Here is a 14,577-nt window from a genome sequence, read left to right as displayed (position 1 = left end):
CCCCGTACCTTCCTTGTCCCTCGCTCAGCCCCCTTCATCTTCTGCCGTCCCTCGCTCAGCCCCCTTCATCTTCTGCCGTCCCTCGCTCAGCCCCCTTCATCTTCTGCCGCCCCTCAGCTATATTCCCTGCTGCCTTCATTTTCCTATGCTAATATCGCGTCGCTTGTCGATTTGCCAGCCACGAGAATACTTTTCGGCAAAGCATGCGCACTTAAGCTGGGCAGGGGTATGTTTGAGAGAGATGGCATCTAGAGTACTACTGCCTGTGTCCGAGTCTTCGTAGATGCCATAAAAATCATCATTCTCTATCTTTATTTCGCAGAACTTCTCTTTCAAAAATACCTTTTCTACAATATATTAAAAACATTTCCTATGCTAATATACACGGCGGATGAGGCTCGCGTCGCTCGTCTATTTTCGAACATGCGCACTCAGTAGCTATATGCCTAATTCCGGTCCTGGTCGTATTTCCCATAAAATCAAGAGCATATAGTTGACGTGTTCGTCATTACATCTGTGTGCATGTCTCGTAGGTTACGCCCAGGTTTGCGAGCACATTGGATGACTATCGCATTTTCTAAAGGAAATGTGTAGAGCCCAAATCCACCGTCGCACCGCATTCACTGGACGAATCCCCTTCAAAATTTCCGGTCCCGAAATGGTTGCAATTCTCAATTTATCTCGTTTTTAATTCTGAAATTTTTATTGCACTGACCATCGTATTTATAGTTTAATTTAAGTTCAGTAATAAAGAGCAGCTGTTCAAATAACACCAACTAAGGCCGAAACCATAAAAAAAACGAGAGTAAAATATTCTCAGTCAACTAATTCATTTATTGTGAGTTTATTCACAATCAGTACAGTAATATATTTGCACAGACGGACAATTTATGGTCTTTAGAAACAATTTCCAGATATATGGTCATTCCTAAATAACATATAAATACAAGAACATGTACTAAGTAACTCTATTCGGAAACGGGTCCGATCCCAAGACCGACTTCGACCCTAATAGAGTGTTAGACGCGTTAACGAGTAAAATGACTACCGTTTCTACATTAGAAGCATACGTTCTAATATCATTGAAATCACACAGATAACCTCATTATGCCGTGTTTAAGCCCATGGTACTTGACGCATATATTAGCAACAATTCATATGAGAAAGTCAAGAAATCACACAAATACGTTCAACTAGGCAAGTTTCTCGTGGTGGCGCGGTGACTTTCCTTTCCTCACCGCGATAACATCAGGCTATTCGCGCCCCATCCTAACTACTTACCATACATCTATGTACATAGATTACTTAGTGCAAAAAATTGCATTTTGGCACGCAAAAAAATGAGAAATTCTTATACTGTACTACCGGTTTTTTAAGCAATGCTATATTACAACGTACCATTGTTTAACATAATATAGCGTTGCAGTGGTTGCTATAGTGATGCGTCCTGTGACTGTCTCTCTCGCGAAAAACTTTCACTTCATTTCTAACCACACCTGCCATCAGAAATACGTACTGCATATATCCGTATTTCGCGTTTTTAACAATACAGTAAACACCCGCATAAAAGAACCCGTGGTTTTAAAAACCTCCAGGCTGAAATTGGACCAATAAAGCACCTATTATATAAGAACCTCTTCAGCCTGATAAATTAAACAGGTTAATTCTTATATAAAAAAAAAATACCGAAAATTAGAGCAAACTGGGGTAATCCAAGTATGTGTGCTACACCATTGGAAACCAACAACATGTAGTTCCAGATATAATATCAGATAATATTAATACCTCCTCACAGAAGGATTGGATTTTCCAGGGGGTATTTTGCCTCATTTTCCAGTAAATGTTGGGGCTTGTTTTTGACGATACAGAGGATTGAGGGAAAGGATGGTGTGAATATTTTCTGCAACTATACAATATTGTATAGTACGATAATGTACACAATACCCCCCCCCCAAATTAAGAACCTCTTTAAGAACCTCTTCAGGCTGATTTCTCACTATGTACCATATATATAAGAACCACTTCAGCCTGAAACAGAAAATCACGGGTTCTTTTATGCGGGTGTTTACTGTACACGTCACCACCACCCTCGACGTCTGTCAAACTTATAGCACACGATGTCTATCTATCGCCAGCTCTTCTTTCACGAGCGGAATCCCAATATTTATTGCTGGAAGCTTTCTCTCTTGAAAACGTCACCCGAAATTCTACGAATTCTGGATTTGCTTTCAAATATACTAACGCAAGCACACGCACATAATTACGTAATACTTCGCATTTAACTTAATTAAATGATAGCCACCACGTACAGGCTTCAAAGTAGACGATGAGAGGCAAGGGACATGCTAAATGACTAGGGGCACCACCTCCCCCTTCTAACCGCGCCCCTGAAACACTTCTCTCACGTTACTGTGAGCAACTGTGCGCAACTGTGTGCAACTGTATAGTAACAAAAGCATTCAACTCTTTCAGTCGGTAGCCGCATTTAATCACAGGGCAGAATCTTGTCAACATGCCGCAACACGCTACATCGCTTCAGCATCTTCTATGGTTACCATGGCAATCCTACGACTACGTAAAGCTGACCAATTGGCTGGCGTCTAATGATAACACCAGGAGTGAATAATAATAGTTATATTATTGTAGATATCTATTATTATTATTCACGCCTGATAACATCAGCAACCCGTCAGAAATGAATTATATTTAGCGGCAAATTTGGCAGTAAAAGACAGCCGGACATTAACAGAGGATGCACTGAAAACATTCGGTATGTGTAATATGCGATACTATTTCGAACATTCTCGCGCTATTAACCTCGTCTCATTGTTCTTCAGGAGTCTGCACATCTGGATGTGATCTCCTTTCTAGCCTGATGTTAACTACTGAGGCTACACAACAGCAGAGTCACCAATAAAACACATCATGCAGTCACATGATTACTAACTGCATAGTACTGCATGTCAACCGACCTGAATTATTCAAGTCAAGTTCAACAATAATTACGATTGTGGTCATATATCAGGAACATATAACAGCGTTACATGTAACTCGGGTTACGGAAACGGAGATAGGCACCGCCCTATGTGCCACATAGGCACGGGAAGGATTTAACTTAACTTAACTATAACAGCATTCGGAGATGCGTTAATCTGCCCACCTACCTACAAAGGTGAACCGTACAACGTACTACAAGGACAGACAGTGAGAAAACGAAAGAGTTAGTGTCAGGTAATCACACTAACACTACTAACACACCTACCTCATTTTGACAAACATTGACCGGATCCCATACAAACGTACACAGACAACACGGGAATGTAGGAACTACGCGTATCTTCTGCTTTACGATGTCCTGCACTTCGTGAAATATGAACGATACTTGATATAAAAAAAATCCGATGGCGCGATTAGAGGTAAATGCTAGCATCGAACATAATACTAGCAAAGATTACACGAAACAGCGATAAAAAAATGCGGATACAATGTATTTCACAATACTCTCGTTGATAGTCACGTTGTAATACTTAATTATACCTGCTTCAACTTCACGTAGTGCTAATTAACAGGTAAACATGAACCGTCTGCTAATAGAATCAAGAATCACGAGAGCTGCAGACAATATTGCACTCGTTTGAGTTAGTTAAATTAACATGGTCCTATGAAAGAACGGTTTACGCACAAATGTCATTGCCATTCGAATCACACATTCTGGACATATTTGCACTTATCCTAAATGGACGTATGGAAGGGAGTCTTAAACAAACCTCCTTAACAAAAAACTCTTTTCTTAAAAACGCATTTCTTATACAAAAATACTATCAAGAATATCACCTAGTTATAAATTGAAAATAGCCCAATGTATTTTAGTTCGCATAAATCAACAGGAATAGTGGTAGGGACATCTACCAAGCCGAAGCAATCGCGTGCGTGCGTTGCCACATACGTCACACTAACAGTTACGCTCTCACAATAATTCATTATAGCAAGAACAGCATGACAACACCGAAAAAAACTAACTGTAACTCATTAACATTTTTTCACTACTTTTCAACAATACTACGAAGTCCCCTCCCTTGTGCGCACTAAAAAATTTAGTCCTTGCTTGTTGTGCACTGACCAAGTCTGTGGAAAACTAAAAATATCAATCAGTTGACCGTCGCTAGCATATACACAGTGCTCCATGGTCCATGTGTGAACCGGAATGGTAGCAGGAAATGTTCGTTCACCTCTATGTACTACAACCTTAGTCCACAGTTCCGCATACTTCATAATAACATGCTGTAGGCCACATGAACATCCATCACGACATGGTCAAAATTATCACACTTCCTATTCCAAATGCACTTTGCACACTTCCCGGCGCCTCTGACTCACCGTCCCCACCGTTAAAACGTGGTTCTTTACATTACACATACTTGGCAAGACGCAATTGGATCTGCACACTTAAACTACTCAGCGAAGCATGGATAATCTGTTCATTACGTTCATCGTTTCTGGACAGGGTAAATTACATTACGATCGTGATTTACAATAAATAAGGCCCTTATAAATAAGTGTACCTGACTTTGTAAATGCGACCAACTATCATAATCATACGTGATACTTGCAACAGACTAGTGATGCATTGCTCACCAGCTCTATTACATATTTATCTGTTCAGGAAGACAATGCGATCGGTATTTGACAATGGCATGAGTTGGAATTTGCCTTGCGAAATTATACCGTGCACATTACGATCCCATCAAATGTACAGCACTGGCCCTTCGTAACGAATGAATTTCAATTACGTTTAAACTGTCCGATTTTGTTCCATGGCTAGTCGTAATATTTTTACGACAATCAAGCAGAAGAGGATGAAGTAGTTTCGATCCATCCAACTACAGCATTCCTCCATGCAACATTGCAAGAAGCACCATCGCACTGTGATTGCATAATGACTACGTACTCTTTATTGCAGGTGGTTTCTCATTCCAATGCAACACTCACATGTAGCCTAATGTTGATAAAAATTCTCACTCAACCTATCACTTATCACGTCGGCCCGCTTTAGAAACGTGCAACTTGTATCAGAGCATAGATTCATTTCAACAATTCTCATTTTCATAAGGAAATGCTGGAATTTACGGAAGTACTCGGGGGGAATGCTACCATATTGTTTCCTCGGTTTTTGGAACCTAAAAACACCAAACGCTACCAACGACGACTACAAAATAACCCGTCGGTCACAGATCCGTAAATCCCGCGCCCGATGCATGGTGACTGCCCGCGACGGCACCTCCCCATTGTTAAAACGAATAAATTAAGACAATTTCATAACACGCTCGCTTCGAGACGCCCCCTTCCCTCCCTCCCTGATTCTGTACCACCAAACAGCATGCCCACCCTTTCCTTCCCTCCCCGACACTATGATGACAACCTCCATGCGCCTCGCAGGTGCAGGTGCAGGACCTCAGGTGAGGAGGAAGAGGGAGGAGGAGGACGAGGGAGAGAAGGGAAAAGCAGGGAGGAGGAGGGAGCAGGAGAAGAAGGAAGGGAGGGGAGGAGGAAGGAGGGGGATGAGGAAGAGGGAGAGAGGGAGGGAGGACGAGGGAGAGAAGGGAGAAGCAGGGAGGAAGGGGAGGGAGAGGAAGAGGCGGAGCTGGAGGACGGAGGAGAGGAGGGAGAAGGAAGGGGAAGAGGGAGCAGGGAGAGGGGAAGAATGAGAAGAGGAGGGAGGGAGGAGGTGTAGGACCTCAGGTGAGGAGGGACAGGAAGGAGTAGGAGGAGGAGGGGAAGAATGAGAGGAGGGAGGAGGAACGGAGTAGCAGCAGGACCTCGGGTAAGGAGGGAGGGAGGAGGGAGCGTGAAGGAAGGAGGAGACTACTCGACCAGATCTCTCTTCGTCGGTGGCACTAGGTGGTCAGGCAGCGTGTTCGGTAGCGGGTTGTCATCGAGCCGCACCTTGATGAGGTGGTTTGCTAGCGCCCACTCGTAGTCGTCCAGCATCCCATCCTTGTCAACGTCGGCCAGCTTCCAGATCTTGCCGAGCACCGAGTTGGGCAGCTTCGAGCGGATCATCTCCTGCTTGGCGGCGGCGCCCGTCACCTACAAGCATGAGAACAGGTCGAGATGTTTTTGGAGGAAATATTTAAATTCAAGAAACATTGCATAGTATGCTGTCCTGCTAGGGGGGGGGGGGTCTGGGGGCATGCACCTAGGAGATTTTTGAAATTTGGAAGTGCAGATAGACCATTTCCATGCATCCTTGGAATAATTGGGGGGAATTGCAAGTTCATTCTGTTCTTAGTAAAAGGCCAATTTCATGACTAACAATTCAAAGTCTTGTCATTTTGTAGGAACCATTGAGTCCATTGTCACCGAGTTGCCGTACGGGTGAGAATAGGGTAAAACCCTTTACATTACATACATACACCGCGATATTTATCTGGAGTCCCGGTACTCCTGCGTGAAATTCGACGGAATTTTCCGGACTTTTTACGAAGTTTAAAATTAAAAATGGCATTCATTTTGACAAGAAAAGTACACCTTACCCCCCCCTCAAATTTTTAGTTTTTTTGCATCGATATCAAGAACGACCAAAATGAAAACCGACACCCGGAAATCCGCGAATCTGCGGGAAATTCTCGTGCCGTCACCTTGCCGTCGACGGGGTTCAGCCGCTGGAACGTCTCGTCGTAGTTTGGTTTGTCCTTCGCGACGATCCAGTCCGCGTCATCGCGGCCGGCGTCGACGCCCTCGCCGCTGCCCATGGTGAACGGCGAGTTCTCGGCGCCGCCGAACGCGCCCGCGTGGATCGTCTGTAAGAAGAATGACGAGGAACAACGATGAGGAACAATGCCGAACGCGCCCGCGTGGATCGTCTGCAAGAACAATGACGAGGAACAACGATGAGGAACAACGCCGAACGCGCCCGCATGGATCGTCTGCAAGAACAATGACGAGGAACAACGAAGAGGAACAATGCCGAACGCGCCCGCGTGGATCGTCTGCAAGAACAATGATGAGGAACAACGATGAGGAACAACGCCGAACGCGCCCGCATGGATCGTCTGCAAGAACAATGACGAGGAACAACGATGAGGAACAATGCCGAACGCGCCCGCGTGGATCGTCTGCAAGAACAATGACGAGGAACAACGCCGAACGCGCCCGCGTGGATCGTCTGCAAGAAGAATGACGAGGAACAACGATGAGGAACAATGCCGAACGCGCCCGCGTGGATCGTCTGCAAGAACAATGACGAGGAACAACGATGAGGAACAATGCCGAACGCGCCCGCGTGGATCGTCTGCAAGAACAATGACGAGGAACAACGATGAGGAACAATGCCAAACGTGCCGGCGTGGATCGTCTGTAAGAACAATGACGAGGAACAACGAAGAGGAACAATGCCGAACGCGCCCGCGTGGATCGTCTGCAAGAACAACAATGAAGAACAATACTACGCTACAAAGAACAACGCCGAACACGCCCGCGTGGATCGTCTGCAAGAACAACAACGAAGAACAGCGCTACTCTACTGCGACACGGCCTCACGTCCGAGAAGGGTAACAACGCTTAGAATCTTTCCTTGTGTGCTCATGTGGATCGTCTGCCAGAGCAACAATGAGGAACAATGCCGAACACACCCGCATGGATCGTCTGCAAGAACAACGACAAAGAACAATGCCAAGCACGCCCGCGTTCACGTCTAAGACGTACAATAATGACAGCGTGCCATCCTTACGGAAGCGAACGACAAGCCGCTCGTTCTTACCGGAGGGTTGATCTCGGCCGAGGCGAGGGAATCTTCCTTCGGAATGAGCGCCATCAGCTGCGCGACATCGGTCGCGAGCATCGAGTCGACGGCTTCAAGGAGACGCGGCCGCAGCGAGTGGAACTTGCTGAAGTCCATGTCCTTGAGCTGCTCGCGCATGCGGTTCACGTCCGGGAAGTCTCCCGGCGAGATCTGGTACTCTCGCTGAATCTGGGAAGACGCGTGAATTACGTGAAAGCAGGGGGAAACCAGTGGGAAACCAGTGGGAAACCAGGGAAAAGCCAGTGGGAAACCAGGGAGAAACCAGGGGGAAACCAGGGGAAAACCAGTGGGAAACCAGTGAGAAACCAGGGGAAAGCCAGTGAAAAACCAGTGGGAAACCAGTGGGAAACCAGTGGGAAACCAGTGGGAAACCAGTGGGAAACCGGGGGAAAGCCAGTGGAAAACCAGGGAAAACCCATTGGGAAACCAGTGGGAAACCAGGACCCGGTGTGATGCAGAAACATAAGGGAAATACTGAAGAAGGAAGTTGTTGGTAGACGTCGGGGAAGATTCCAGGAGATGTCTGGTACTGGCGCTGAATCTAGGGGGAATACAGAATATAGAACATATAGAATATAGACATAGGCGGAATCATGAAGAAAGGAATCATCTAATCTGTAGACATCGGGGTAGAGTCCGGGAGATGTCTGGTTATCGCGCTGGACCCGCGAAGACGCATAAATTACGTGTAGTAACAGTAGTTAGTGAGGCCAAGGGAAAACCAGGACCTGATCACTCCCGGGAAAACCGGAGCAGTGATGCAGAGACAGAGGGAATATTGGAAAAGGGCATCGTCGGCAGACGTCGGAAAAGTCTCCGGGCGAGATCTGGTACTCCTGCTGGATCTGGGAAGATGCGTGAATGATGTAAGATCTGGGGAACCAGAACCGGAGTGATGCAGAGCGATTCACGTTCAGGAAGTCTCCCGGTGAGATATGGTATTCACGCTGAATCTAGGGGGAATATAGAATATAGAATATATATAGAATATAGACATAGGGGGAATATTAGAGGAGGGAATCATCTGTAGACATCGGGGAAGTCACATGCGATTCACGTCGGGGAAGTCTCCGGGCGAGATCTGGTACTCCCGCTGCATCTAGGACGACGTGTGAATTACATGAGAGCATGGGAAACCAGGGGAAAACCAGGACCCGAGTGATGCAGACATAGGGGGAATACTGGAGAAGGAAATTGTTGGTAGACATCGGGGAAGTTTCCGGGAGATGTCTGGTACTGGCGCTGGATCTGGGAAGACGTGTAAATTACGTGAGAGCAGGGGAACTGGGAACCGCTTGCTGTAGAAATCGGGAAAGTTTCCGGGAGATGTCTGGTACTCCCGCTGAATATGGGAAGATGCGTAAATAATGTAAGAGAACAAAGACTGGGACCTGCGTACTGCCAAAGAGTGGTGGAAGTCACTCGGAGCCATCAGGGAACTATCCCGGAGATGTCTGGCGAATACGCTGAATCTGGGAAGATACGTAAATAATGTGGGGATGGAAACTGGGATCTGGACGGCACCGCAGAGTGATGCAAGGCACCAGGAACCCTCAGAGAATTCTCTGAGAAAGATCTCATACTCGCGCCAGATCTGGGAAAATAAGCAGTGATAAAAAAGGAGGAAAACAGGGTGTGATATCATTGTTGCGGAGGGGTGCGAGAAGGCTAGGGTAATCTGGGAAGTCTGCTGACACGATCTGATATTCGCACTTCATCTGGGAAAACACACCACAGATGTGTGTGAGGAGGTGGGGCCTTTCTGCATAGGGATAGGATACAGCCAGGAATGTTGGGGGAAAACTCCCGGCAACACCACAAAATATTACTTAAGCAACCCTAATTTAACCAGTTACATAGAAACTTATGATGATCTAGTTCTAATATATAGTAGACATTTTTAATAAGTTTTTCTCGTCTTTCTAACATGCCGAAAACATGCGGATTTTCATGTTATCTTAATACATGGGTTTCAAATGCAATAGACGTAATAGTAGTAGCAAAACTATACGACTACTAGTACTAGGTTTGACACATAGCCACTTGAACACAGACGAGCTCGTACATTGTCCTACGAACACTCATACATAAAACATGCACCCACAGACATGCAAACACGCGCATTTACAGTTGCACAAACAGACAGACACATTCCAAAATCACTACTACAAAGGCACTGGTGGCAGTCGGCTACACACACATCTGACATCACTATAATTAGACCCAGATGTGGGAGGCAGGGAAATTCACACACTGCTATATAATGGACAACTACTGTATACAGACATGTGTAACAGCATGCTGCTTCCTTCACATACGAAACGTTTCATAGCAATCATAAAGCTCACTGCTGGGGCCACACTTAAACTGTCCATTAAAATTATTAAAACTATTAAAACCATTAAAACTATTAAAAACTGTCCATACTCTGTTTTTAAAGTGATAGTGTCAGGACACGATATCAAAACATGTCAATCCAGTGCTTAGACATAAGCTTCCTACTGCTACAGCCAAGGACGTGAAAAACAAAGTTGCGGTCTCCATAGCTTTTCGTCCATATCTAGGACTACAATATTTGTGCAGAATTCAGTTCATGCAAACATTTTCCCCTTCTCCACACGTTTTCTACTCCACATTCTTAATATATATCATGTAAGATTAGATCGATGGGAAGTTACCTGTGCAAATGTTTGATCGAGCCCTTTAATCAGCTCCTTCTTCTTGTTGTCCTTACCAAACATTGCAGGCATCTGGTTTTTCAATGAACTAATGATGTATGCTTGGACCTGTAACACATAATTAAATGACAGATGTTTCCACTAGTGTGAAAATGATCTATGACTAAGTCTCAGCAGGGGTTAATAATGAGAAATTTGTCATTATTGACGCCTGTGTCAGTGCATTCTGTTGTACAGGCATTAATGGCTTAATAGGCATGCTAACCAAACTTCCAAAATCAGCCTCTTTGAAACACAGCCAAACACCCACGCCTAAATGCATGGCAGGTCAATGACACGTGCAACCAAACAGCATAATTCAGGACGCGTGTTTGCAGGAAAGCACCCACACAAATGACACAAACAAGATATTTGCTGTGCAAGTACTGTGAGTTCCTGCCCCTGTGTCGGATGGGATTCTTGGCACAGGAGTCTCAGAGTGAGCGTGTTACACTTTTGCCGGCCGCAGACTGAATGCAATGTCACGAGCTGCAGAATAAACTCATCGTACCTTCACTAGCCGCAGAACAGCACATTATACCTTTGCGAGTTGCAGAACGAACATACATTAACATACAGAACACGTCACGCATTTGCGAACTGCGGTACAAACACGGCGTACCTTTGCGAACTGCGGAACAAGCACGTCGCACCTTTGCATACTGCAGAACAAACACCTCGTACCTTCGTGAACCGCAGAACAAATGCGTCACCCCTTCGCGAACCGCGGAACAAATGCGCGCGTCGTACCTTCGCGAGCCGGGCGCGTTTGATGAGGTCGTTGAGTTTGCGCAGCGCCGTGTTGCGTGGCAACGTCTGCAGGTCCTTGAACAAATCCTGGTGTTCGGCCTCGAACAACCGCCGATTCGCGTCGTAGTGCAGCGGCTGGTCCCAGAACGAGCCGACGTAGACGCGCGTCACCTCGGGCGTGTTGATGATCTTCCCCAGCGACCACATCAGCGCGCCGTACACTCGCATCAGCTGCTGGTGGTCGACGCGATCGGCCTTGTTCAGCACGATTCGGATCTTCTCGTCGTGTCCGCGCAGCGCCTCGATCGATCGCCGAAACTCGTCCGAGATGTCGAGCTTGTGCGCGTCGAAGAGCAGCACGATGCGATCAACGCGCTCGGCGAACCACTCGAGCACGCCCGTGAAGTCGTAGCCGCGGTCGACGCGGTGCTTCTCACCGGAGAGGATCCCCGGCGTGTCGACGAGCGTCAGCGATTTCAGGACGGCGTTGTCGATCGTCGACGCCTGGAACTTGTTGAGGAACGCGTTGCCGAACTTGGAGAGGTGCTTGAACTGCCGATTTGGGTCGACGACGAGAGCGTTGCCCGGGATCTGGTTCTCGTGCTCGTCCCACATGAGAACCATGAAGCGATCGGTCGTCGGCTCCGGGCCGATGCGGATCCCGGGGAATTCCTGCTCGAGTAGGTACCTGCAGAACAGAACCCAAGCATAGTTAAGCTGTCTGTCGTGAGCGAGAACCGTAAAGCGGTCGGTCGTCGGCTCCGGACCGATGCGGATCACAGGGGAATTCCTGCTCGAGTAAGTACCTGCGGAATGGAAAGTAACGCCAAGAGTGTAACGTCAACAAGCAATCGAGCTTGTACAAGATTGTAGCAATCGATCGTATCCAACAAGCAAGTACCTGCGAGACGCAACGAGCAGAGACATGAGGAAGCATTCGTCCGCATCGTTTTTGCGCCCGCGGATCATTCTTCCTTATCCTATATTAGCACATTTTATATAGCATTTACGCCATCCCAGGATGCCGGATTTGAACAATGTCTATAGGATTCAGTACCCCGGATTAGTTTAGCACATACGTGAAAACACATTTGTGGGGTCCAAATGCTGGAGACGTGAGGAAGCAACATTCGCCAATATCGGTTTTTTTTCAGATAATTTTTCTCTTTTATTCACGATCGCGTTTTGTCGACTTTATATCATGCTAGGATGCCAGATTTGGATGCTGGCTATTATGCCATCCTAGGATGACGGATTTGGATGCTGGCTATTATGCCATCCTAGGATGACGGATTTGGATGATGGCCATTACGCCATACTAGGTTTGGACGATGGTCATATAGGATTCAGTAAGGATTAGGTGTGGAATACACAATGACATTGTCATTGGCATTGCCACCCGGCAAATACGCGACAATCCGCCATGCAACAGACTCTGAAGACAAGAGCAAATATATGAGTTTCTTAATTTATTGCTTGCTTGACTAGTTGCAATAGCTTCCAGCAACATGCCCGATTGAGTAATTTTTTGTATGGAGGTTTGTTCGCTGGCCTTTGCCGGGTGGTAATGTCTGTCCGAAAGTATACAGACTAACCGGCAGCAGTTCAACACAGCAATGATTTACAAGTATTTATACTTAATGAACGTTGTTTTCCCCGTTGAGTACTGTCCAACCAACAATATCATCGGCTTGGCATCAAAATCCGGGTCGGTGAGTGCAGGCGAATGAAAATCATGAAAATTGTACGTTTCCTCTAGAGGCAATATTCTGGTTTTGTATAATTGTCTCAGTCCTGCATACACATTGTCATAAACCTCCGGCGGCTTGTCTGATCTTCCAAACAACTTCATTGTGGAAGTGTTTATTTGCACTTATCTATTTAAGAAACAACAATTAAACAGAGTTAGCCCTAATAATGAGTTAGCCTAATAATATGATGGGAAACTCCCTGTTGTAGAAACGTCACGTTAAAAACTTTTTCATTTGACGCAGCGCCATCTACTGAGTAGCCCAATGTCGACGTTTAACACGAGAAGTGCCTAGAGATGGCGACAGCTTCGGCAAGATAAACAGAAGCACAGCAGGAAAATGGGAAAGTGTATTCTTTTCGTGGCAATTTTTGTTAGATATTGCTAATATTAAATCGTCTGGCTCATACTTTACATTATATAACTATAGGAACCCATGCCTGATCCACAGCGCATGTAAGTATGATGTCAATGATGTTTATCTAACTATATTACAGCGTAGTGTGGTGATATGTTTTTCTTTGTGTGTTTCTGAAAACAGAACACAACTTGTTAATGTTAGGCCTACTGACGCTCATAGGGTCTATGTCCCCCAGGGTACTGCCGGAACGTACCCTGGGTACGGTCCGGTATACCAGAACGTACCCTGGTCACTATTTGATATGGTTAGGGTTAGGATTAGGGTTAGGATTAGGGTTGGTGTTCGGGTTAGGGTTAGGGAGTAGGCGTAGGCGACTACCTACACTCGTTAGTGGAGTAGGCGAGGTACGGTACGGCATATTAGACAGTACCAGGTTACGTTCCGGTATACCGGACCGTACCTAGGGTACGTTCCGGCAGTACCCCGGGGGACATAGACCCTCTCAGCCCTACTGACAGTACTGTGTACTACTACTGTGTTCTACATTACTGTTTACTGTGTACTGTAGTTGTATCTTGTATCTTGGGGTTCCTCTCTTGTATTTCACAAGGCACTGATTCTCTCTTTGGAATGTGAGGGGAATTTATTCTTTATTCTTCTTCTTATTCCTTCTTATTTCTTATTCTTGTTCCTTCTTCTTATTTCTTATTCTTATTCCTTCTTCTTATTCCTTCTTCTTATTCTTATTCTTATTCAGCAGTCAGTTCAGGTAGTCAGCCTTTAGCCAAATGGCACTGAGGGTGGTCACAGCCAGAGTTCCTTTTGCGCCCTCAGTGGTTCTTTTATGTCCCTATTGGCTAGTATTTCTGGAGACGGGACCGCTATTTTACGTGGTCATCCGAGCCACAGGAGATTCACAGTCTCCAATGTTGAGAGCCAGGTTTTTACACCTTGAGAAAATTCACTGCCCTGACCGGGGTTTGAACTCGCAGCATTCAGTGGACAGTGCACGATGCCTACCACTGGGCCACAGAGGCTCTCCCTAACTTGCAAGTGTTACTGTTAATTAGTGTTATTGACTTTCAGGACTAACTTACGCTGATAGGGTCTATGTCCCCAGGGTACTGCCGGGAGGGGTCATACCTATGTGTCCCGGTACCTATGTGTCCCAGTACCCAGGTACCTATGTGTCCCGGTA

At 46.1% G+C, this 14,577-nt stretch overlaps 1 protein-coding gene and 1 long non-coding RNA gene across 2 annotated transcripts in view; one reads left to right on the top strand and one right to left on the bottom strand.

Annotated features, from left to right (window-relative positions):
- Positions 1-5,726: 5,726 nt before the first annotated feature.
- On the bottom strand, positions 5,727-13,242 carry LOC106820696 (EH domain-containing protein 3-like). The gene is made up of 6 exons (XM_014825206.1): positions 12,906-13,242; positions 11,269-11,956; positions 10,480-10,587; positions 7,760-7,969; positions 6,639-6,800; positions 5,727-6,087 (listed from the first exon to the last, which is right to left on the bottom strand). The coding sequence occupies exons 1-6, from the start codon at positions 13,118-13,120 to the stop codon at positions 5,863-5,865; spliced, it is 1,608 nt and encodes a 535-aa protein (XP_014680692.1). The 5' UTR covers positions 13,121-13,242; the 3' UTR covers positions 5,727-5,862.
- LOC106820717 overlaps positions 9,641-14,577 on the top strand; it is a 6,963-nt gene continuing 2,026 nt past the window's right edge. The window contains exon 1 of the long non-coding RNA XR_001395645.1: positions 9,641-9,652. This is a non-coding gene — a long non-coding RNA (uncharacterized LOC106820717). The remainder of the gene's footprint in view (positions 9,653-14,577) is intronic.

The sequence above is a fragment of the Priapulus caudatus genome, unplaced genomic scaffold (assembly GCF_000485595.1).
Source record: "Priapulus caudatus unplaced genomic scaffold, Priapulus_caudatus-5.0.1 Scaffold2, whole genome shotgun sequence".
Lineage (NCBI taxonomy): Eukaryota > Metazoa > Priapulida > Priapulimorpha > Priapulimorphida > Priapulidae > Priapulus > Priapulus caudatus.
This window is presented reverse-complemented; position numbering and strand designations above follow the sequence as displayed.

Bases quoted from the DNA above. Each gene is read 5' to 3' on its own strand.
- LOC106820696 (XM_014825206.1), bottom strand. From the start codon at position 13,120: ATGAAGTTGTTTGGAAGATCAGACAAGCCGCCGGAGGTTTATGACAAT. The intron at 11,957-12,905 runs GTATAAATACTT...TCTGTTCTGCAG, and splicing joins GGGAAAACAACGTTCATTAA to GTACCTACTCGAGCAGGAAT. The intron at 7,970-10,479 runs GTAACTTCCCAT...GCGTCTTCCCAG, and splicing joins TCGATCAAACATTTGCACAG to ATTCAGCGAGAGTACCAGAT.